The sequence below is a fragment of the Diadema setosum genome, chromosome 17, assembly GCF_964275005.1.
Source record: "Diadema setosum chromosome 17, eeDiaSeto1, whole genome shotgun sequence".
In the NCBI taxonomy this organism is placed as follows: domain Eukaryota; kingdom Metazoa; phylum Echinodermata; class Echinoidea; order Diadematoida; family Diadematidae; genus Diadema; species Diadema setosum.
Window position 1 is genome coordinate 465,745 of NC_092701.1, and position 26,140 is coordinate 491,884.

General features: G+C 36.8%; 1 protein-coding gene across 1 annotated transcript in view; it reads right to left on the reverse strand.

Annotated features, from left to right (window-relative positions):
• LOC140241083 (uncharacterized) overlaps positions 1 to 26,140 on the reverse strand; it is a 196,074-nt gene that overhangs the window by 160,644 nt on the left and 9,290 nt on the right. Inside the window, exons 2-6 of the mRNA XM_072320850.1 lie at positions 7,033 to 7,344; positions 5,472 to 5,813; positions 4,887 to 5,012; positions 3,471 to 3,539; positions 848 to 2,394 (exon numbers count right to left, since the gene is read on the reverse strand). Coding sequence (XP_072176951.1) covers positions 848 to 2,394; positions 3,471 to 3,539; positions 4,887 to 5,012; positions 5,472 to 5,813; positions 7,033 to 7,344 — 2,396 coding nt within the window. The remainder of the gene's footprint in view (positions 1 to 847; positions 2,395 to 3,470; positions 3,540 to 4,886; positions 5,013 to 5,471; positions 5,814 to 7,032; positions 7,345 to 26,140) is intronic.

A 26,140-nucleotide genomic window follows, 5' to 3' on the forward strand; every position in this document is an offset into this window, starting at 1 on the left:
TATTTCAAGAAATTTTCTGGGATATTTCCCGAGAACTGCAAACCCAAAATATACAACTTTCCCGAAAATCGGAAACTTGCAAGCTTTACCGATGACCATGAGAAGGGGGCGCCCTGGGTCAGGTCAGTATACACTGTCTTGCCACCCAGTGTCGACTTTGTAGAATATAATAGAATTGATACAAAACACGGCACGATGAAGACGTAAGCGTTTGTGCAATATTACGCTGTACTAATGTAATCAAATAAACTGTACGTAAAGGGACCTAGTAACAGGCATTCCATTACCCTGTTTCTGATGACGAAAAACATTATACAGATCCATTGTACAATGAATTCCAAGAATATTAATGGTTGATAACGGCGAACTCCTCCCCGTTAGAAGAAGCACCACTTCCAAAATAGAGCTTACATTTCCCACATTTCCCAGAAATTTTAGTAGCAAAAAGAAAAAAGAGAATGTTTCATTTCACTTGCCAAATGAGCATAACATCAAGAAGGCTAAGTACTGGCCTAAATAGGTCCAAATTCCGCTCACCATGACCCTCTAACTGATAACCCCGTATTCTTAAAGGTGATTGCAATTATTTCAAATATGCTTGCTCATTGACGACTTTTAGTGACAGAAGGAACGGAAATGTTAGGCATGGACGAATTTGAATGACTATTGACGAATACCGGGCGTGGGATCGATCTGATTTTAGTCGAGTGTAAAGCATACTCTTTCCATATCTCCTCTTGAAATGTAAACATTTTCACATGTACACACACAAAAAAAAAAATAAAATAAAACCTTGCATTACCATCTTAAACTATTTGTGGCTATTATAACAAGTTGTATCACTCACCACTTTGTCCCAGTGCACCATGAACGCAACTCCTAAGTTTGTATGCTCTGACGAGTTTGGCGATAATGTGTATTCTTTCCGTAGTTTTTCCACTGCACTGATCGCCTCCTCAGTATGACATTCGAATGCAACGTCAATGCATAAATCCTGGTTACCTTCCTTTATCAAGCCATGAATGATATCAAGGCCAAGTTCCTTTTTTAACGCTGAGGCGAAGTAGAGTAGGTAACGGAATTCCTGAGATCGAGGAAGAAGTTTATACTTCAGATGATCATACTTTGGACGATCCTTGGAGAATAGATTCGTAATATATACCCCTGCAGTATATTCCTGGAACAATTTGTGTGGAAATAAAACAGTTGACTCAACAAAATATGAAGTGTTGGCACGTTGCCGACGCTCCCTACCGATGACTTTTTTTTCTGTTGTCAAAACTCCGACCATGACGCACGTTTGCATGGCATCCCCACACTCTCTGAATTGTTCTTCAGGAAATGAAAAATGTCTGTCCAATAAACCGTTTAGTGCTATTTCACTTACGTCTTGAATTGCCTTACTAGCTTCCCTTACTTTTTCAACTACGTCCTGTTTCTGCAAACTTCCACACGATTTTGATGCGTAGTGTTCTTTCAGAAAAGAGATCATTGCTCCAAAAATCTCCGAGAAAGTTTGCATTTTCATCATTTCTCGTCGCCTCTCTTCACTGAATTCCTCCCACATAAGGCAAAGCATTGCGCAGTAAATTGGAAACGGGGCCATGTTCGACCGGATGACATCATTTTCCTCAATAAAGCTGATCAAGTTTTCAGCAACAGCTCCTTTCTTCCTACTATAGAAGTATTTCCTGATATATGTCGATAAGTCCTCTTTCTTAAATCCTTCGACGTTAATAAAGGTGTAATCGTCAGCAAGACTCTTGGTCAGTGTGAATTCATGTATCCGCCATGGCCTTGAGGTCACAATGACCTTGCAAGACTTATATTGTTCCGATACAAGAATACGAATGACGTCACTGCTGCTTCCGTGTTCTAGGTTCCCGCTGAACTCGTCAAACCCATCAAACAACAGGAGAACGTTATGTAGATTTTTTGAAATGTAGTCGTCTATCAGGTTTGGTGTTGTTTCATTTGAATCAGAGAGATATCTTTCCACAATACTACCAATACTTTTGTTGACATCAATAACATCTCGAAGAGGAACTAGAATCACCATATCAAGATCCTGGAGAATTTTTCCCTGGCACCAGTCCCAGGCAATCTTGGCACAAAGTGTTGTTTTGCCAGCACCTCCGTCGCCTTTAATTAGAAGGCGCTTTGAAAGATTTGAATTTCCCTCATTGGTCAAAAGGTCCTTGTATGATAATGGCCTTTTCTGATTACTACTTATGTCGATCAGACTGAGATTGGTATAAATATCATCCAAGTTTAAACGTTCCATAAAGTTCAGGGGATCAACAGTGACCTTGCGTCGCGTCTTACGGTAATACGCCTTCAGATCTTCTTTGCATCGTTTCACTTGCTTCTTTGTCATAGCCGGGTTTACTGATTCTTGAATGCAAACAAAGAGGACAGACAAAGGTAAATCATTTAGCCATGTAGGTTAGTTAAGGTTCATCCATCCTATGCTCTCAATAACTAATAACGACCAAACACAAAATAATTTCGTGACTTTACAATGTATATGAAATACCAAAAAAAAAAATGTCGATAAAGCGTAATTGATTTGTAAATCACATGCTGTGCAAATATCTTAGGCCAGTTATCGTTTCGCGAAACCACAAAAGTTGATTTGAATGGAAGGCACAGTCACTATTCTTTTTATCAAAAGAAGATAACGAAATCGAATATTTTGGTGTTTTTTTATGACACTGAGAAAAAAAATATAAATATATATATGTTGTTGACAAGTTCCTGGTCATTTTTCAAAGTCAAACTTAATCCAAGAAAATATGTTATACTGATAATTTTCATACAAAACGTGGATGACTTTATAAGACACAAAAGAACAGAGAGGATATCAAAAAAAAAAAATATATATTTTTTCAACCCACTCTTTCCCAGATTATGAATTCCCTACAGACTGTAATAATTGGTAGGATTCATTGTAACCACTCTTATGTGGCACCGGGAATACTTTGTCACTTTTCAAGTGGATTTGAACTGTCGAATATACATCTAGATCGTAATGCAGCTTTACACGAAGCTTAAGAACATAATTTATCTTACTTTGGAGGAAAAGAGACTTAAATATAAAATGTAGAACTCAAGCATAAGAAGGCCTCCTCCAAGTATACTGAGTTCAGGACGATCTAATGTTGTTTGCTAGATAAAATGAATCGAATGAAATGGAATACACTACCACCCTTTCCAAAAATCAAACAAACAGAAACACACACACACATACAGAAGTAGTACAATTGTTGTCGATTCGTGCATTCAATGATTGACATTTTTTCAATACACTCTATAGATGATTATGGAATAAACAAGTAAAAGAATAGCAATTTATTGTGGTTGTTACCGGAAATTCTAAAGCCAAATTTCTCCCTTATCTCTTTTTTATCATGCTTTTAACCAAAAATTAGATTACAAAATAAGAACAATCGTGTTGAAGTATCTCATACCCATCATCAATCCTTCCACGTCAGATCGCTGTGTTGTGTTTAGTCTCCAGCAGGGATTCCAGCTACATCCTTTGAGACATAACAACACCAACAACGACGAGAGCATCAACAGAAATCAAAACCCAGTGTTTATGGGCAGGGGCGGATCCAGGAATTTGGATTTTGGGGGCGTAAAGCAACAAGGTGCCACTTCATTAGCTGACAAGCATTCAAAATGGCCCTTAGCGCAATTCTCTGGTGTACACTTTAATAAAAACTAATGTATTTAATATATACATGAAAGGGGACGTGCCCTCCCCCCCCCCTTCCTTGATCTTCCACTGATGGGGCTAGACGATACGCATATTGTGTGATAATAGCTTTGTGCATTCGTTCAATCAAAATCACATTATTTAAGTCGATTGGTGTCTCCCGTGCTCACGTACTAGATAGTATCTGTCGAGCGCCTCAAAATTTACCACTGTAATGATAGCGTAACATTTATTCATTTATTTATTTATTTGTTTTGTTTCAGTAGGGTAGCTCTGTCAGTGGCTAAACACTGTTATTCTCAGAGGCCCTACACATACAATAACGTACATCACAAAATACATACATTGTAGACACATTAAAAGAAAATAACATAATCTACAATATGCGGTACACTTACAACATGGCCATTATCAGTTACATTCTATTTTAATGTTACATTTTATGTTTTTTTCTTATTCACCACCGTAATGTTAGCGTAACATTAACAATTACTTTCTGTTTGTATGTTTCATTTTATATTTTCTTAATTAAAATTGAATTTATTTCATGATGTGGGTATACTATAATGCTACACGTGTATGATACAGATCTGATTGACTAGCAGTATTTGTATTGAAAAGGGGCGAATATCAATAACAAAAAGGAGATGATACAGTAATTACAACCCACTCTTTTCAGTTGGTCTTGAAAGGATCGTAAAGTTTTGGTTGAGACCTAAATTCAGGTTTCTAGCATTCCTTTATGAGATAATGAGAAACCTCTAATGAAATATGAAGAAGCATGTAATTCTAGGAGGGATTCAATGTTTATTTGATGAAAATTGGTTTTTAAATGGCTGAATATCCCAAACAGAGCAATCCCAATAAAAGTTTGGACCAACCTTTTATTAGGATCGCTTTTTTTAACTTTTTTTTTTACTTTGTTTTTGGACGTCTCAGTTATTCCAAAATTTATTTTTATCTAATAAACTTTGAATTCCTCTTAGAATGGTGTGCTCTGTACTATGTTATTAATTTCATTAGTGGTTTCTTGGTACCTCGCGAAAAGATAAAAGTCCCATTCCCATCTCCACCAACACTACACCAACTCTTTAACCTACCGCAGATCAAGTGTTATTCACTACGATTTTATCAAATTGGTTACCAAGTCTGTCAATTTCCACACCATTCCGCGGTAGGTATTCAGGATGATATTTTTGCAGAAAGATTCCAACAAGGAGAAACAGGATGGCTAGAGCGACAGGCACACCGATGGCTAGACCAATGACGAGACCCATATTACCATGTTTTTCTGAAATTCGAAATAGGTATACATGTTATTTTAAACACCTTTCATCATTACTACAATTTGAAGGCATTACAATTTCACGTCTTTATATTGCCAAAGAAGTACTCGATTGTATGGATCCAACCGTCATACGTATTTTGGCATTTTATTAAGAAAAATCACTATGAAAAGGAGTGAGCTCACTCTTTATCTCACTTTGTGAAAGCAATTTCTATGTATTTGTCTGCAATATTGAAAAAGATACTTCCATGATTGATTTCCTAAACAAATGTTTGCTCAAAATTATGCAATCAGATTGATCTTCCCTAAAACAATACATTAAAAAAAAAATGTTTGTTACAAGAGATATTTTGAGTACTTTTATAGTCATTTTATGCCATGACTGTTTATCAATACCAAACTCTATATTCATGATCATGATTTCATGAGGAAACACAAACTATTGATAACTTTTCACCCAACCTGATGGAGACAAAACGGTGACTTCAGCTGTCGAGATTCCATTTAGAGGATCACCGGTAGCCACGCATATAAAGGTTTCTTCTGTTCCGTCATGCACAAACACAGTGATTGCCTCGAACCTCTCGTATGTGTCGTCAGATAGTGTCGTCTGGTGCGAAACTGTCGAGTTAAGTATCTCCCCCGTCTCCTTGGACCATAACACTGATATGTTAGGCTTGAATTCACTGACGACACACGTTAGGTTAACGGAAGGAGTGTTGGAGGAAGTTTGGTATGTGCACCGGCTTTTGTTGGATTTGCTCTCATCGACGCATTCCTCGATTACATGTTTTGACGCGATCGCTTTTAAAACAATGAATAGTATTAAAACGACATGATTTTGTCATCTTACGTGAGAATCTAGAACAAATATTGAAGACACAAAATGTAACAAATGTAGAAAAAAAAAAATGAAGCATATGCATGACAGACCTACGCTTACACATAACAATGTGCACAGTGTATAGCGATCGCCATAGCTGCCCAGCTTTAATTGCCTTCAGTCTCCTCATCATAATCATAATAGTTATTCTGCTGCACTTAATTACAAGTCTTACAAAAGGCGAGAATGGTATTGAGGTTAAAAGGGTGGTGTAGTTCTCGTTGAGGTGGAGATTGAGATCTTGATAAGAAATGTGAAAGAATAAAGGGCATGCAATTTTTACAGGAATTAAAAAGTTTATTTGATGAAAAATCGTTCTGTAAATGGCTGAGCCGTGAACAGAGTAAAATAAAGTCGTCCTTACAAAAGGCGTGTCACAAATAAAGTTTCAATTTCTTTTGATTCTATCCTCTTTAACATTATCTCCCAAAAAGTCAAAAACTGAATAATGTTCTTACCAAAAACTATAGCATCCTTTAAACCGCTGTGTACTCTTTACTGGACATCGACTTGACAAAATAATGTATCTTTTTTTTTTCTTTACCTACACATGGTGTGCGATTGCTCTCTTCGATGTAACATATTATCGTGTGCTTTGCAGTCATCACTATGGTGATGAATGGATTGCAGGCAAGAAAATAATGCGTTTCGTCAAGTTTTTTTGCGTATTGAATTTCGTTTCTGTTTTGAGGACTACATCAGTCATTCATGCCCTCCTTTGTTGGTGGAGAGGACAGAATAACAAGACAGTAAACAGAAAACACATTTGCGTTTTCCCAAAAGAGCATCACCTACTTCGCATGAGACGAAAGTTCCATTATTGGTTAATAAAATTTACTCACCGATTACTTCTTTTTCTGACCGGCTCCCTTGCATCTTAATACGCCATAAGAGCGAATTTAGCAACTTTAATTACAAATAGAGAACCACAGTAAATCGTGCATCATTGTTTTACACTTAAATCATTTCATTGCCCATATGTCTAACCGGAATACTCATAAGTGATTGTCATGGTTTTTCAGATAGGCAAGAGTGAGATGGATTGGTGGGGGGGGGGGGGATCTTTGTTGCAATTTTATCGGCAACTATATTGGATGACAGTTCTCAAGAGTGTTATAATAATAATAATACATTTCTTACAATCAACCGTTAAGAAAGTGGAATTCGTAAAGTCATCGCGATTCGTCAACACCACGTCACAATGATAAAGACCCTCATCAGCAACCTCTAAGGTGGTAATGACGAGGCTGAAGTTTTTGTCGATGTCGAACCGTTCCTCCCTGCTCTCAAAGTTTCCACCAATGAAAGCAGCCTTGATCGTCGGCGGCTGCTGATCTGATTCACTCTCCTTGAACCAGAACACAGCGAGAGGCTCCTCCTGGATGTCGCATCTCAGTCGGATGTCCTCCCCTTTCCATCCCCGAACGTTGGGGGCAGTGCCTACCGCTGAGGCTAGACGATTGAAAAGTGAGTAAAGAACGCGTGTCACCGTTAAAATGAATGAATAATGTATGCTCTTCGGAAGTTCTTCCAATCGTTTGTTTGTTTGTTTGTTTGTGTGTTTGTGTGTTTGTATATTACTTAATCACGGATAAGATGCCCTCGATCAGATAGATAAGGCTGTTTTTCAGAGAAGCCATGCATACAGCATTATTCTTGTAATCTGACCGAAGTGGCATCTGAGCGAAGAATGGCAATGGCAGATAACTGTAATGACTGGACGCCAAAATTCTGTTAAACAATACGTCTAGTGCTTATATGAAAACCTTATACAGTGTACTTAACTCCCATACATATTTAGTCTTCTCTCGTCTATATTCGTAAATCATTATGCTAGAACTGTAAAAAAATGACGACAAATGCGTAAAAAGGATACAAACTTACCCTGTTTTTACCGAGGATGATCACAACATAGATTATAATTACAAATAAGAGCTTCTATCAGAATAACCAGTTCAGGAATGATGTAATGCTAAAAAATAAAAATAAAAAATAAAAAAAAACTGTGTCTGCAGGTATTTGTGCCAAGCTGGTATCAAGCCAAATATCAGGAAATGAAATCGATGTATCCTCATGGATATAAACATAATGTTCCGACTGAAATGTGTTGTTGTTGATGTGTACGTGTGTGTGTGTGTGTGTGTGTGTGTGTCTAATAGCCTTTGTAAGTATCAAAACTCAGTCAGGCTAAATTATACTTCTTGCTCTAGTTGTTTTGGTCAAAATTGCTTTAACTCTGGATGGACATGTAATCTGTCCTAACTGGAAGCTGCGTTGTATTGAGCATGTAAATTTAAAATAACTTCATGGTCGTAGACATCCTAAGGGATGGTTCCTGAAAAGGCGTGATACGAAGAAAACACTCAATGTATATGTTAGGACGCAAAATATATATAGAAGTTTCGAAACGTTACAGATTCGGGCATGGAATATAAATACTATTGATTATCTTACCCCTCCTATTATTAAAAGTTCACAGGGCTTATGGAAATGGTGTTATTAGTCTCAATTAAATAAGAGGCCTCCCGTTGACCCGCTTGCCAGTCTTTACTCGAATGCCTGTTATTAGAACAACTTTGAATAGTTTGTTATAATGTAAGCGTGAAAAAAAAAAACACACCGATAATCTCAACTCCTTGTGTGCTAAGGTTGGCTAAGCACACAGACTTCAAATACAGTGTGCCGCTAATACCCTGCTCATTCAAGTAATTATAGTACCCTAATGTACTACATCAAGGAAATACCGTTATGGGTGAGTGTGGATGATAAATCTAGCCCTCTATTTCATGTTTTCTTGAAGTTGTTTTTGTGATGGTGTGTGGCTGTGTGTGTGTGTGTATGTTTTTGTTTTGTTTTGTTTTTTGGTGGGGGTGGGGGGTTATGTTTTTTTTTTTAAGCCCTAACATTTTCTTAGTGGATTCTCGCGGCCGACGAATATTGCGACGTCATGCATGGTGCTTCCTTCACAAATACATAGGTGTTTCCCCACTAGCTTCCCCTTGCCTTAAATGCGTTGTTTGAACGAAAATGTACACAGTTATACAACCCGACAGACAAATTCCACCATAATTAGAAAATTGACCCAGACATCCATTCAATATCGATTCACCATTTTGGTCCCGTTATTTGGAATTCACTTCAAGCCAGCATCTACATGCACAATAAAGGACGTAAAAATGGAAACCTTTTCTCCTCACTGATTATCAGTTTCAGTTTACTATATACTTTTGATTTAACACCTGTGGCTATTTTCCTTCCTGTATTAATCAACTCCTTCCAATTAAATCAAGTGATCGCGAAGTGCAAGCCTTGAGTATTTGTTAAGGCATTTATGACAAACCCCTCACTTTCACAGCAAGTTCACAATTCTCCTTTTCTTTTTCCCCCTTTACCTTCTTTCTTACCACTTCGTTACGATGACGTATTAGGCGAAGTCATTATTATGCTATGTGTAACGTGTGAAATGCGCTTTATTTTAGTTTCAATTGTACATGCATTGCAAGAAATGAGATAAGGGAGAGTTTATGCTCTCAGTCATAGGCTGCGAGCAATGTGGATATCGCTGGTTTGTAAAGGCAAACCCCTTTTGTTTAGCTATCGACTCCAACCGAAAAAAAAAAAAAAAAATGGGTCAACTTGGACCCGCTCACTTCCCTGTTGATTATAACTGGTTCAGTCTGATATAGTGTGAGGGATATTTACCTGCACATGAAGCGTTTCTTTCAACTTTGCCGACAATATTGTCAAATCTTTTCATCGCAACGTTTGCAAACCTACCGCTACAAGTGATTTTTATAAGCAACTTTTGAATAGATAACTGCTGCTCAGTTTTATGGAAAAGGGAGTGAGAGGCAAAAGTGCCCAAAAATGTTTTCACAGAGTGTTCACAGTGTGTTCATTTAGTCGACTATGTAAAAACGCTCGAATTTAACAGTGTGAAGATGATTTCACACTGTGGTGTGGTTTTCACGGAGTTTTCCTAATGCTTTGTTTCACCTTGTAAATTGATGACTCACATTGTGTTCACACTATTAAAACGCCCGAATGTAACAGTATGAAGAGATACCCGACTGTGTTTACACTGTGTTTCTTATTTTGTTGGTCCCTGGTTTCTTTCCAGCAGGGTTAGCTCACTGCTGTGTGTGGATGGGCGGCTCAGAGAGTCAAGCTCTACCAGAGATAGGAAGATGATCACATGCAAAAAGCTCACACTGAGGTATCATACGCATGATATCTGGCGTGTGCATTGGGCGCGATGTGAGTTGGTCCGAAAAGCTACTACAGTATCCCATACAACACCGCGCAGAAAAGGAGAGAATCTGCTGTTCAGGATTGTTTCTTCTTTTCTTTTTTTAAGTGAAAATCTATATAGTTCTAATATTCTTTTTACATTTTTTTTTCAATTTCTCAGTATTAGATTAACGTTTCGAAACACGCCCTCTAAACCTGACTGAACGTATATTAATCCTAGCTTGAAACCATCTTCGGCCTCCCAGAATGGTCGGACGTGGAACATCAATTAACCCGTTTAGGACGTGTCCCGAGTATACTCGGGCTGACGTTTTCCAGGCTGTGGACTGGTCCCGAGTATACTCGGGCTGAGAGAGTGAAATGAACAGGCATTTTTAAACTTAGAATTTCATCAACAATACGATGCCTATGTTAAAAATGATTTACATTTTGTGGGACTACATACATCAAAGTTGCCATCTGTGTACATTTTGTATTGATTGGTCATATCTTATGTCTATAAACAAGCAAAATATTGACAAACATGAGTGCAATTTTCACGACATTCAGACCTTCGCAACGGTCGGGAAACTGACCAATGACGAGCGACCAGCCGCACGCTCTGGCGATCTCATTTGCATCGGTATGCAAATTGCCACACTCAAGTGAAAAGCGTGCGTGCGGCGGTCAAGACCGTTGCGTGCACGCAACTACCTTATTAGCACACATTTACATGATAAAGTATTGTGGCATACTACTTCGTGTTATATCAGTAATGCAATGTCGTACTTATGGATTTTCTATGAAAGCCATCTCGGCATGGCAACCTGCTTACCATTATTGGCATGAAATGTTGGCCTTCCTCTTCCGCTACCGAGTACTGAATAAATTCAAAAGTAAATCTTTTGCGTGTCCCTGTATGTGATGTGTGTGAATGTTTTTGTGTCTGTTTGTTATCATGACAGCGATGTTACTTGTAGTTGTTTGAAGAGTTTTACCGTCATGAATATTCTGATTATGTTATAGAATCGTTTAAAAAAAAAGAAACCACTTGGCCAAAAACAAACCGAGTAGGGCATGTACTGCATACAAACAACGCAGTCGATTGTGCTACTTCATCGAAGTCGTATAATCATGGCGTAACACAGCGTCACATGTGCACGTGTTATGGGCGAGAATATTTTGAATAGACCAGCTGGCAAGAGTGTCAGGTTACATTGTATATTTATGAATAGACAGGATGCGGATACAAAAACATTCCTAGATAGGGCAGGGGAGGGGCAGGGCAGGGGATTATGAGCATAATATAGAAGGTAAAAGGTCGATTGCCGACAATCTTTTCGTTTCTGTACCGGCCCATATAGAATGGATGTTAGCGATGTGCTTCGTATGTATATGTAACCATAACTTTATGGTTGTTGGGAATTGAATGTGCAAGTTCTCATGTGCATGTTCCAAACATCAATTTATTATAGAAAAATTAAAATGCAACAACGAAATGCGCTACAATAAAGCAAATAAACAAGACACATGGCACAAGTTTTCTCTCATACATTTATAGCATTTGCAAGAAATTGTCTATGAAAAAAAAAACAAAAAACGATCGGTATCTGGTATTTGCAGCAGTTCAAAAAAGTACGTTTGATATAATTATATCCCATATTACGTTGATAGTGACAATGGTGATTTCGACTGTTTAGTCTGTATTTCTATTTTTTGTATGAATTCTTTTAATATGCTTATTTTCGGCTGCAGTCGCTCGATAAACGTTTAGAAATTTGGGTTTTTTTAGCCCATTTCTTTCGTAAGTTCATAAGTCAAAATGATTTTGCTATCATTGAATTGCAAGGATTTTTGCCAAACGCCACTGGTTGTAGTTCAATCCATTTTCAGTCAATCGGACATGACAACTCATGCCGAAAAAAAAAAAATCTATTTTTCATTCAAATATGTAGAAAACGCTCAAAATTTGCGAAGCGGTCATTCAATTCTGCGAAAGACGGAGATGTGATTATGGAGCGCTTCAATTGTAGCTCTCGACTTTTTGGGAGTAAGGTATTTTGAGCAATAAAAGTACGAAATGCTCTTCTCTTTATTTGATGTAATTAATGTTTTAATGCTATCACCAAAGTGGTTTAAGCACTTATTGTGCATGTGTCTTCTCTCTATCTACAATACCTCTGCATTTAGGTACATGCTTTCAATCGAATTATAGACTTCATGAAATCGCGTTGCAGCATTTTGATATTCATAAACGATTGCAGCAAAATAATGCTCGTTTGCTTTATGCATTATGCATATTGAATGAGAAAAGTACTGTATTTTCTGTCTTTTATCGGGGGATGATTGGTATACACAATGAAATAAATATTGATTTGCACTCTTGACAGAAGAGAAGATCATTTCAGGGGAATTAGCCCTCTGCTATGAGAGATCGAAGAATGCCGGGAGAAATTGTGTAATTTCAACAAACATGTTGTCTTTTCCTTATTTTTTGAAGTGTGTAACGATGTTAGGCCTTCAAGCCTGTGTGGCATGTGCTCGCCATTCTTCCATGATCATGCCGAATTCTTCAGCTTCCAGGTGGCCAACCTTTTGTTGCTAAATTGAATGAACTTCTCCGACGAATTCGGAAATGCTACCTGCGACTCTGTTTGAAACAAAAACAACAACAAAAAACCTCTCTCACATAGCGACGAATGTGAGTTCTCGATTGGCATTCTAAATTGAAGTGTGTTCATGCTACATTTTTGAAGTGATAGGATATAGCGAAAGGAAAACAAAGCCGAATGATCATCTTCATAAAACTATATTTTTTGTTGGCGATTATGAATTACCTAATTATGAAATTGAAAGATAAACATACTCAAAAAACGACTGCAAAATGTTTGCATAATGTACCATTTTGTAAACTCAAGTTTGCCATTTTGCTTTCCCTTTATGATACATTTGCTTCGATTAGTGCTCCTTCATTCTCATTACATTTCATCACTTTCCTTTCCAGCTTTCCACTTCATTCCCGTCTACAAACGTATAGATTGGTTATTATCATTGATGGTGGCGGTCACTTCTCCAAGATATTTTGCCCGTTATATATATGTATATATATATATATATATATAATCTAAAAAGATATTACCATAACACAGACAGGCAAACCCAGCCGTGTGTAACATTACATTTCGATTACAAAAGTGTGATCGGATTACCATCCACCAAACAAAACTTAGAAGACCACCATATTTCTCTTCACCCCCCCCCCCCCTTTCCATCTCTCTCCCTCTCTTTCCCGTAATCCAATTCTTCATTATCACCTACAAATGTATGGATTGAATATTATCATTGATGGTGACGATCACTTCTCGAAGATACTTTGCCTGTATTATGAATATAAAAAAGATGTTACCATAACACAAATTTTATAGGCAAACCAAGCTGTGTATAATATTACATTTCGTTTGCAAAAGACTGTTCGGATTACATCCATCAAACATAATTTAGAAGACCAGCCTACTTTTTTTTTCTCTCTCTCTATCTCTCAATCTTTCTTCTTATCGCATAGACTCCAATGTTTCGCCTGAAGACCGGAAGACCTCATAAATATACATATTCATCAAAACAATCATCTTTCCTGTTAGTGATGACTTTTTATTATTATGATGAATAACTTCTGTCTTATCACTGTGTGAAATCTTATTTCATGTGATTCGTAATGAGCAATATCTTCCAGGCAGTACGATAGAGTTAAAGTCAATTGTAAGATTGCACTAGCAAAATTGGCAGCATTTAAACCCCAACAGTAAAATCACAAATGCGCTCGTTGATATCTTTTATTTATCCCATGGAAACCTAAGTCATATCTGTAGGCAGTCATGATAGATAATTTCAGAAAGCAAACTTCTTTATACACAAAAACTTCAGTGTGGATGGCAGGTACCGCAGGAGCATGGATTTTTCAGATTTAGTCATCATCAGTTGTCAAAAACAGCAAGAAAGATGCAGTGATTTATTTGAATATTGAACATCCCATCAGGCTCTTGTCAATATTTTGGAAAAAATACTTGCTGAAACAAAACCAGGAAACAAACTCAAATGAAAGATTGGTCTGCGAAACTCAACTTTGATGATGCTTGAAGTTTTTTTTTTTCTTTTCTGTCATGCTTATGAATGACAGCCTGATTATGCTATAAGATCGTTCAAAAAATCTACCTGGCCAACGAACCAAATAGAGGATTTACTGTATAATATTCATACAACGCAAGAGCCGATATTGCCACTATGGGGTCTTATATATTCATCATGGTAAAACACAGCCTATTATGCGCATGTTTTGGGCAAGAATACTTTGAATAGACCAGGTGGCCAGAGTATCAGGTTACATTGTACCTCCTTGAATAGACAGGATGTTGATACAAAAACATTCATAGACACGCTCGTAGACGCCATCTGAAAAGTCGGGGATTATGAGCATAATAGAGGAGTTCAAAGGCCGATTACAGACAGTCTCTTTTTTTCTGAACTGGTCCATAGAATGCATTATAGTGATGTGCTTCGTATGTATTACGTAATCGCTTTTGCGGACCCCAAAGATTTTATGGTTGCTGGGAAGCGAATGTGCAAGTTCTCATGTGGTTGTTACCAACATATATGTATAGAATTTAAACTTCGACAGCGAAATACGCTGCAATAAAGCGAGTAAACAATACATAATATGGCATATTTTTTTTTTCTCTCATACGCTTAGCATTCGCCAATTTATGATGTTCGGTATTTGATGTTTGCAGCATTTCAAAGAAGCAGTCAAAATAACATAATATCCCATATTAGGATGATACCGACGATGGTGATGTCGACTGTTTAGTCTTTTTTGTTCTAGTTCTGTATGAATTCCTCATAATATGCTAAGTATTTTCGGCTATAGTCGTTCTGTCAATTATTTATACATTTAGAAGTCTGAGGTGTTTTCAGTCCACTTCTTTCGTAAGTTCACGAGTCAATTTTGTTTTTGATCATTGAGTTCAATCCATTCATAATCAATCAAATATGACAACTTATACCAAAAAACCCGGGTTTTTTTTTCTTTGTAGAAAGCGCTCCAAAATTTGCGAAGTGGTGATTCAATTTTGCGACAGACGGAGATGTGATCACCATATCGCTTCAATTGAACGCTTTGTTTAGGAGCAAGGTATTTCGGGAAATAAAAGCATGAAATGTTCTTGTTTTATCTCATGTTTATCGATGTAATCATTTTTTTTTCATGCTGCTATTGAAGTAATTTATGCACTTATCGTGTCTGTGTATTTTTTAATATATATCTACTTATATCTCTGCATTTAGGTATGCCTACATTCATTCATTCCATTAGACTTCGTGAAATCGCATTGCAGCATTATTATTCATAAACGATTGCAGCAAATGCTCGTTTCCTTTATACATTATGCTTATTGAATGAGATTGTTAGTACTTCATTTTTGTTTTGTCTTTTATCGGGGGATGACTGGTATACACAATAAAACAAATACTGATTTACACTCATGACATAAGAGATGATCATTTCAGCAAAATTAGCCGTCTGTTATGAGATATCAAAGAATGCCGGGAGAAATGTCGTTAATTTCAACAAAAATATCGTCTTTTCCTTATTTTCTGAAGTGATGTAATAACTTCAGGCCTTCAAGCCTGTGTGGCTTGTGCTTGCCATACTTCCATGATCATGTCGGCTTCTTCTACAGCTGCTGGATGGCCAACCTTTTTTGTTGCTAAATTGAATGAACTTCTCCGTCGAACTCGGGAATGCTCACCTGCGACCCTGTTTGAAAAGACGCTCTCTCACATTGAGACGAATTTGTATTCTCAATGGACATTTTAATTTGAATTGTGTTAAGGCTACGTTTTTTTGAATTGATAAGATATAGTGAAAGGAAACTGAGATTGAATGAACATCTTTGCGCTATCTTTTTTTTTTTTCTTTTTTGTAGGCGATTTTGAATTACCTAACTATGAAATTAGAAGACAAACGTACACACACACACACACACAAAAAAAAAAAAAAATGACTGCAAAATCTTTGCATAATGTTGAACCATTTTGAACACTCGAATATGCCGTTTTGCTCTTCCTTTGTAATGCATTTGCCTCGATTAGTGCTCCTTCGTTTTATCTCATTGCATCTAATTACTTTCTTTTCCAGCTATCCACTTCTTCATTCCCATCATCTACAATTAATCGTCTAGATTGAATATCCCCATTGATGGTGGCGATCACTTTTCCAAGATACGTTACCCGTATTATTATATATAATCTAATAAGATATCACCATAACACATATTATAGGCAAACCTAGCCGTGTATAATATTTCATTTCGTTTGCAAAAGTGTGTTCAGATTACCGTCCATGGAACTAAATTTAGAAGATCAGCCTATTTTTTTTTCTCTCTCTCTATCTCTCAATCTTTCTTCTTAAATATCGCATAGACTCCGATGTTTCGTTTGCAGACCGGAAGAGCTCATAAATGTTCCATCAACTGACTTGAACAGGTGTTTTATAGAATTATATATATATATATACATATATATATATATATATATATATATATATATATATAACAATAATGTATCCCGTTTGCTGATGATTATCATATCACTGTGTGACATTTAATTTCAAGTGATGTGCAGTGAACAATACCTTCCCGCCATTACGGTAGAGTTGTAAGGGAGTCATGATTGCACATAAAATTTGCAACATAAAACCCGACAGTAAACTTACAAATGCGTTCGTTGATCTCCTTTATTCATCCCATGGAAACCTAAGTCATATAATTATGGTCGAAATCTAGAGGCAGTCATGATGGATAATTTCAGAAAGCAAACGTCTTTATACAAAAATGCATGGAGTTCGCAGGTTTAGTCACCATTAGCTGTCAAAGATTGCAAGAAAGATGCAATGATTTATTTAAATATTGAACATCCCATCAGGCTCTTGTCAACATTATGAAAATTGTTGAAACAAAACCAAGAAACAAACTCAAGTGGAAGATTGGTTTGAGAAACTCAACTTCGATGTTGCTTGAAGCTTTTTTTCCCCCTCTCTCATACTTATGAATGTCAGCGTGATTATGTTATAAGATCGTTCAACAAATCTACTCGGCCAACGAACCAAATAGAGGATATACTGTATAATAGTCATCATTTTGATACAATGCAAGAGCCGATATTGCCACTATGGGGTCTTATAATTATATTCATCATGGTGAAACACAGCGTAACACGTGCGAGTGTTATAGGCAAGAACACTTTGAATAGATCAGGTGGCCAGAGTATCAGGTTACATTGTACCTCCATGAATAGACAGGATGTTGATACAAAAACATTCCTAGACGCACTCGTAGACGCCATCTGAAAAGTCGGGGATTATGAGCATAATAGAGAAGTTCAAAGGCCGATTACAGACAGTCTCTTTTTTCTGCACCGGTCCATAGAATGCATTATAGTGATGTGCTTCGTATGTATTACGTAACCGCTTTTACGGATCCCAATGATTTTATGGTTGTTGGGAATCGAATGTGCAAGTTCTCATGTACTTGTTACGAACATGTATTACAGAATTTAAACTTCGACAATGACATACGCTGCAATAAAGCGAGAAACAAGACATACGACAGAAGTTGTTTTTTTTTTCTCTCTCTCTCTCATACGCTTAGAATTCACAAATAAAAATTATGATGTTCAGTATTTGATGTTTGCAGCATTTCAAAGAGGCAGTCAAAATAAAATTACATCCCATATTACGACGATACCGACAACGGTGATGTCGACTGTTTAGTCTTTCTTAGTTCTAGTTTTGTATGAATTCTTCATAATATGCTAATTTTCGGCTATAGTCGCTCTGTCAATTATTTATACGTTTAGAAATCTGGGTTTTTCAGTCCATCTCTTTCGGAAGTTCACAAGTCAAATGATTTCGTAATCATCGAGTAACAATGGTTTTAGCAACACACTACCGTTTTGTAGCTCAATCGATTTATAGTCAGTAGAATATGGTAATTCATGCCTTAAAAAAAATAAACTTTTTTTTTTTTTATTCAAATTTGTTGAAAGCACTCCAAATTTGCGAAGTGATGATTCAGTTTTGCGAGAGACGGAGATGTGATAACCCGTCGCTTCAATTGAACATTGTACTTTGTTTAGGAGCAAGGAATTTCAAGCAATAAAAGCATGAAATGTTCTTGTCCATCTCATATACTGATGTGATCAAATATTTTCATGCTGCTGTTGAAGTGGTTAATGCACTTATCGTGGCTGCGTATTTTTCATAATAATAATTGCATTATACATCTCTGTATTTAGGTACACCTACTTGCATTCATTCATTTAGACTTCGTGAAATCGCATTGCAGCATTTTCATATTCATAAACGATTGCAGGAAATGCTCGTTTCCTTTATACATTATGCTTATTGAATGAGAATAGTACTTCATCTTCTGTCTTTTATCGGGGATGACTGGTATACACAATAAAACAAATGTTGATTTACACTCATGACATAAGAGATGATCATTTCAGCAAAATTAACCGTCTGCTATGAAAGATCGAGGAATGTCGGGAGAAATGTCGTTTATTTCCAGAAACATATCGTCTTTTCGTTATTTTCTGAAGTGATGTAATGATTTTAGACCTTCAAGCTTGTGTAGCATGTGCTCGCCGTTCTCCCATGGTCATGTCGTCTTCTTCTATCAGCTGCCGGGTGGCCAACCTTTTTGTTTCTAATATGAATGAACTTCTCCGACGAACTCGAAAATGCTCACCTGCGACCCTGTTTGAAAAGACGCTCTCTCACATTGATGCGAATCTGAATTCTCGATGGGCATTCTAATTTGAATTGTGCTAATGCTACATTTTTTGAAATGATAGGACATAGTGAAAGGCAAACGAGGTTGAATAAACATCTTCATGGCGCTATTTTTTTTTCTTTTTTGTTGGCTATTTTGAATTTATACGTAACTACGAAATTGGAAGGCAAACGTACACAAAAAATGACTGCAAAATCTTTGCATAATGTTGTACTCTTTTGCCCTTTTTTTGCCGCTTTGCTCTTCCTTTGTAATACATTTGTCTCAATTATTGCTCCTTCATTTTATCTCATTACATCTCATCACTTTCCTTTCCAGCTATCCCCTTCTTCATTCCCATATACAAACCTGTAGATTGAACATAATCATTGATGGTGATGATCTCTTCTCCAAGATACTCTGCCCATAAAATTTATATATGTATATATATATATATATATATATATATATATATATATATATATATAATGTGAGAAATAGTTCCCTGGGTCCCGAACGTACGCGGTGCCGCATTGTTGGATGCTAAGAATTATAAGACAATATGATTATCATATGGCAGCATTACGATATAAGAATTTATTTATGTGTGCGTATGTGGATATATACATGTTACATACACAATGCAAATAGACATATGAATATGATATATAATATTATGTATAATGATTCTGTTTGTGATCATCATGCTAAGAATTATAAGACAATATGATTATTATATGGCAGCATTATGATATAAGAATTTATTTATATATTTTTTGGACATATGATGTTATTCTGATGATGATTGGAGCTTAGAGTGGATATTTGTATTGAATTGAATGATTGATTTGTGTATATAAAAGAAAGGATTGAGAAGATTGGTAATATGTGAAATTGCATTATATACATGTATTATATGACACATCAGGTTATTCATATAATAATCGTTCTGTTGGTAGGTCCTGACGAAGGCCCAATGACGGGCCGAAAGCTTGACAAACAAAAGGGAGACTAAGATCGAGAGCAACGTCCCGCCTCAGTCCAATTTCTTTCAACTATATATATATATATATATATATATATATATATATATATATATATATATGTATATATATATATATATATATATACATAACATGTATACATATATAAAACGTAGAAAGATATTACCAAAACACAGGTTGTAGGCAAACCTCATCTTGTATAATTTTTCATTACGTTTGCAAAAATCTTTTCATATTATCTACCGTCCATCAAACAAAATTTAGATGACCAGCCTATTTTTCTCTCCTTTTTTTTTTCTTCTCATCATATAGACTCCCATGTTTCATCTGAAGAGCTCATACATGTTCTGTCAACTGGCTTGAACAGGAGCGGTGTTTTATTCGTAGTTTTTTTTTTTTCTATGTAAGAATTAACGATACTCATTTAGGTTGGTGATTACTTTTTATAATAATTAAATATATGTCTTGTATCACTGTGTGAAATCTCATTTCACTTGATACATAGTGAATAATATCTTCCCGACATATGATTACGTTGAAGTTGTAAGGGAATCGTAAGATCGCACAGAAAAATGGCAGCATCAAACCCCGATAATAAACTCACAAATCCACTCGGTGATCTCTTTTATGCATCCCATGAAAACCTATTATAAGTCGCATAATCGAAATTTGTAGGTAGTCACGACTGATAATTTCAGGAAGCAAACTTCTTTATACAGACTTCTTCAGGGGATGGCAGGTATCGCGCAAGCGTGGATTATGCATTTTTAGTCGTCTCAAGAAAGTTAGAAAGATGCAAAGATTTATTTGAATATTGAACATTCCAGGCTCTTGTCAACTTTATGGGAATTACTGAAACAGAACCAAGAAATAAACTCAAGTGGACGTTATTCTATTACGAAATTCGACTTTGATAAATCAGTACCACCAATTCTACTTGCGATATTACATCGTTGATGGTTTGCCTAGTGTTGAAATAAAGCCACGTGCTTCTGTTACAGACACGCGAGCTTTGTATTTGGATACAAGTAGCGGGGACAAACAAGGTGTTACAGCTTTTCAAATGTTGTATACAATGAATAAACTTCCTTCTGTTTCCAAAATTCCTTGACTAGCTATGGTAAGGAATTTTGTGAACAATAGGAAGTCAAGAGTGGGTTCGTGTGCTTTTGATATCGCCACAATACGAGATTTACTTGCCGTGTCTTATAGTCGTGTAAATGGAAATACGCAAGGCTGGACACAATCGTCCGATCGATCGCTTTTCATTGAAAGACTTTGAAGGCTTGTGATCAACGGATTACAGTTTCCATAAAAGATTGCCTCCATGAATCAGTAAATTCAAGACAATAACGTAGTAGAAATTTGCGACACCCTCGGCATAGCCTGGTGCCCAATAATAAAAGACGCTATTCATTTGAGTTGACGACGGAACGTAAATTGGCGATCGTAGAGTACGTGAAGTTCAAACCGCGCGCGCGAACACAGATAGCGAAGGGAAGCGACATTATTATTCATGAGCGGTCGTTATTCATCCAATCAGAAAGCGGATTCCTACACCGCAAACACGGCAATTTGATGATTGGGTAAAGCGGGACCGTAAGTCACACCCCCTTAGTAACCCTCGGTTCGGGCTCGATTTTGGAAAACCTGTCCGTCTGTGGGGGTGTTCGCTCGCCAAAGCAAACCGTCCTAAACGGGTTAAACGTCGGTGAACCCTGCTAAAATTTCATTAATGCATTTATCTCTTGACATGATGATGGATTTAATTCCAGAAATACTCAACAATCAAGAAAGAGCAAGAATAACAGCAACAATAATAACTTTGTCGAACAAGACAACTTTTTTAGTTGGGTCATCGGTAGATTATCGTTATGATGACTTACAGAAACAAACAAACTGTACAAAAAACAAATAAGGGAACATTTGAAATTGACAGGAATACGCTAGCTTGTATCTATGAAACATAAGGAGAGCATTTTAAATATTGCATGAAGTCCATTTTCATAGAGAAGCACTTGAAGCATTTGAATCATTTACGAGTGCACACCCTTTTAGAACGAAACATTAAACATGAATAGCCATACGCTTTGTAACATCATGATTTTCTACTCGGTTTGCCGTTCAATTTGAACACGCAATTAGTGATATCAATCAGCGGGACCAGGTAACCCTAAAACAACACGAATGAAAGTTCATTGTACACTCTTAGAAAAAAAAAGGTTCTTTTGAGCACCATTAAATGGTTCTCAGCACTGTCAGTATAGCGACACCCTTCTTGGTGCTCGTGAGAACCTTTTTTAAATGGTGCTTGTCGGCACCTTTTGCAAAAGGTGCCCATTAGAACCTTTTTCCCGATGAAATGGCGCTCGTGAGTACCATTTGGAAGGTGCCCATGGGCACCTTTTTGACTCTTTTCAAAAGGTGTTCATGAGAACCATTTCATTGGAAAAGGTTCTAATGGGCACCAATGTTAATAGGTGCTGACAGGCACCATTTAAAAAGGTTCTCACAGGCTCCAAAAAAGGTGTCGCTATTGTGACAGTGCTGAGAACCATTTAATTAATGGTACTCAAAAGAACCTTTTTTTATACCTCCGCCAACGAAGTGGCCGGAGGCATTATGTTTTCGGGTCGTCCGTCCGTCCGTCCGTTCGTACGTACGTACGTACGTCCGTCCGTAGGTACGTCCGTCCCGTTTTGTTTTTGTCGATGTCTCAAGAACCGTGTGGTGGTTTTACATCAAACTTGGTATGAGGGTATATCCTGGGGGGATAATACTTTGTTTGAATTTTAGGTTCACGGGGTCAAAGGTCAAAGGTCACAGGTTATTTTGTAAAAAAAGGTTGAAAATTCATATTTTTTCTCCATATCTCGCAAATGGTTCAAGGTATCTTCATGGAACTTAGTATATATGCTTGTTCCGATGGGCAGTGATTATCTAGGGAAGTTGGGGGTCATGGTTCAAAGGTCAGGGGGGTCAAATTTCAAGGTCAACTCCTCAAAATATCACTACTCTCCTTATATTTATGCAATGGCTGAAGGTTGTTTTTTTTTTTTTGTAACTTGATGTATACATGTATTACCCAATATGTGACCCGCTACAACAAAATGATCCTTAAGTCGGGCGAGGTCAATTATTTGAAAATTGCATCGCTTAATTTCCTAATCTTTCTGCTTTAAGTTGATAATATATTTTGGGAAGTTTCTTGCCAAAAGGTCAAAGGTCAAAGGTCAAGTGAAAGTGCTGAATTGCACTTTTTTCTCCATATCTCAAAAAGTAACTCAAGGTATCATCATGAAACTTACATATTTATGCATGTTCAACCTAATAGTGATTCTCTTTGGAACTGTGAGGTCAAAGGTCAAAGGCCAGGTTTAGATAATGCTATTTTCCCATAAACTATACTTTTTCTCAATACCTTGAAAATTACTCAATGCATAAACATATAAAAGGGTCAAAAGTCAAGTATAAATCATCAGTTTCCCAACTACCTGCACTCTGACATTTTAATAATTCATCCAATTGAACCTAGTTCTAGGAAAGTGAACATTCAGCACATTTGTGTCAAACCTGTCATTTTAATATTTTGCCAATTGTGTGAAACTGTCATCACATATTGTCAAGACACTGTGCTATAGACCTATTGGGAGAACCATGCATTATGGTGGAGGCATATCAGTCGCCGTAGCGATATATCTATTTTTTCCTTTGAATGTAGTATGTGAATTGATGTCTGTGTATATTTGGTGTGTTTCACACGCAGTGCTAGTAAGGTGCTTCACTGGCACCATTCTTAAAAGTACATTTGTACCTATCTGCATTGAAAATGTGCATCACAAACTCATTTGTCAAAACTCATCAGTCAAACATACGTACAAAACATACATATTAGCAACACATGAGCATGTCATACATTATCGTTGACACTGGAAAGAAAAGTAAAGAAAACACACCCATGCACACACAGTTTCACAAGCATGAATACATGTACATGAAATCCACCAATATTTTTTTCATGAAACATTACTCAATAACTGAAAACCATAGAAATTTGCTCTTTCAGAAATTCGCAGAAATGTATTTATTCACCTTAACTTTTACAATCTAAAGGTGAGGTTTGTATTTGTCATGTTATAATCTGTCAAATAATCCTAAAAAAATAATTTCATTTGTTCACTAATTTTTTTCCCCACAATATTTGTCATTTGTGTACCGAGCAGTTCTTGAAACACCATCACACATCTCTGTACAGATGATATGAAATAGCAAGAGGTGCATCAGGCTTTTGAAATACATAACAAATTTTCTAATTCTCTATGAAATAATTCCTGCATGGATGAGATACAGTAATTGTGTCAGTCTTCAGATATGCAGAAGTCAACGTTTTCCGCATATTTGATAGTTTGTTTGGTGTTGGGGTTTTTTTTAAGCATATTTGTCCTAAGAGCAACTACAAAGGGCAGGAAAACATTTCCATTAAACAGGACCTTTGGTATTGTCACAGAATACATAAATTATATTACCTTTAACTTATCTTTGTATACGAGTGACTTTTTCTTTTTGTTCTGCAATTTGAAAGCACCATAGACACATATATACAACTGCAAATACAAGAAGAGTATAAATTCAGGTTAATCATGACCTCTGACAATTTAGAGCATGTCCTACGAAAAAAAAAAAAAAAAAAAACAAAACAAAACAAAACAAAACATGGGCGTCACCAGGGGGGTGCGCTGGGTGAGATGGCACCCCCCTTCAGAACCTTAAAAAAAAAAAGAAACCCTTCAGTCTGCGAGCGGCCTCAACGCCAGACGCTAAATAATTGTTCTTTTTTATTTTATCTCTTATTTTATTTTATTTTTTGCACCAGGAGGAAAAAAAACCCAAAACAAAACAAAACAAAAAGAAAACAAAAACAAAAACAAAAACCAAAAACAATCGCACCCCGGCTCTGGCAGCACCGATGCTATACATACAGTGTTTACTATATCTATCGACCGTACTGTTTATACGTAAGATATATTTCATTCATTGTGCAACGGATTATCAATTCAGAAAATGCAAAAGCTCCGTCGCTTGAGAGGGGGATACCCCGCCCACACCCACCTACCTCCGTTATAGGTCTCCAATCAGTGGCGTAAATTGGTGGGGGGGGGGGCACATGCCCTCCCCCCCCCCATCCGCTGGTACCAAAAAAAAATATCAAAATGGTAATCAAGGGTTAGTAAACTGCTTTTGAAGATTTTTTTTTTTTTTTAGATTTCTTTTAACCATAATTAAACAGGCATCAATAGTGTGAAACATTGTTCAAAAAGCCCGGAGCCGACAAAAGATTGTGATTCAGCATGATTCCTGGTTGGCATTCTAAATGATAAGGAGGATGGAGCAGTGTACTCAGAACATCCGAACAGCAAAGAGTCGCTGCAATGTTGCGCAATGTGATGTAGAATGTACACCTCAGTAACTTACACTTCGTTGTATCAAAGCTAGATCACTGAGTGTTGCTTTACATACTATAGTCTATATCAAAATGCCTTGCATTGCCAATAATAAGACTTGACCTGGGCTATTTCCCAACTTTTCCATGCATAAAACACACACACACACAAACACAAACAATTAGGGGATGATCTAAAGTGCAGATTTTGGACATCCTTCCCCCGCTTGGTCACTTCGCTGGTCATGCCTCCCCCAATCATGAACATAAACCGACATCCTTGACTACCAGTGGCGCACCGCCCCCTTAATTTCAAAAGTAAAAAAAAAAAGCTACAAACGGCAGTTTTTGGACTGTAAAATGTCAAATGTCATATTTGCCATTCTCCTGATGTTGCTGTCAGTATTAAATTGCCAGTAGTTGCACCCGGTGTTCCCCCCCCCCCTTAATTTACAAAGCGAAAAGGAATAGCTACAAACGGCAGTTTTTAGTTTTTAGACCGTAAAATGTCAACATTTTCAAGCTCGCTCGCTTCACTCGCTCGCATTTTAATCAATTAAGTTAAATTAAATTCAATTCAAACTTTATTTCATTTTTCGAAAAGAACATAAACATTTCACTTTCTTGGGTAACAAAGAATAAGGTTGCATAATCAAAACAAAGTAAATTGAGAAAACATAATTGTGGAACCTTGGGGTAACAAAAACGTTGTAAGGGAAATTAATTGACTGAAGTGATACAGACGA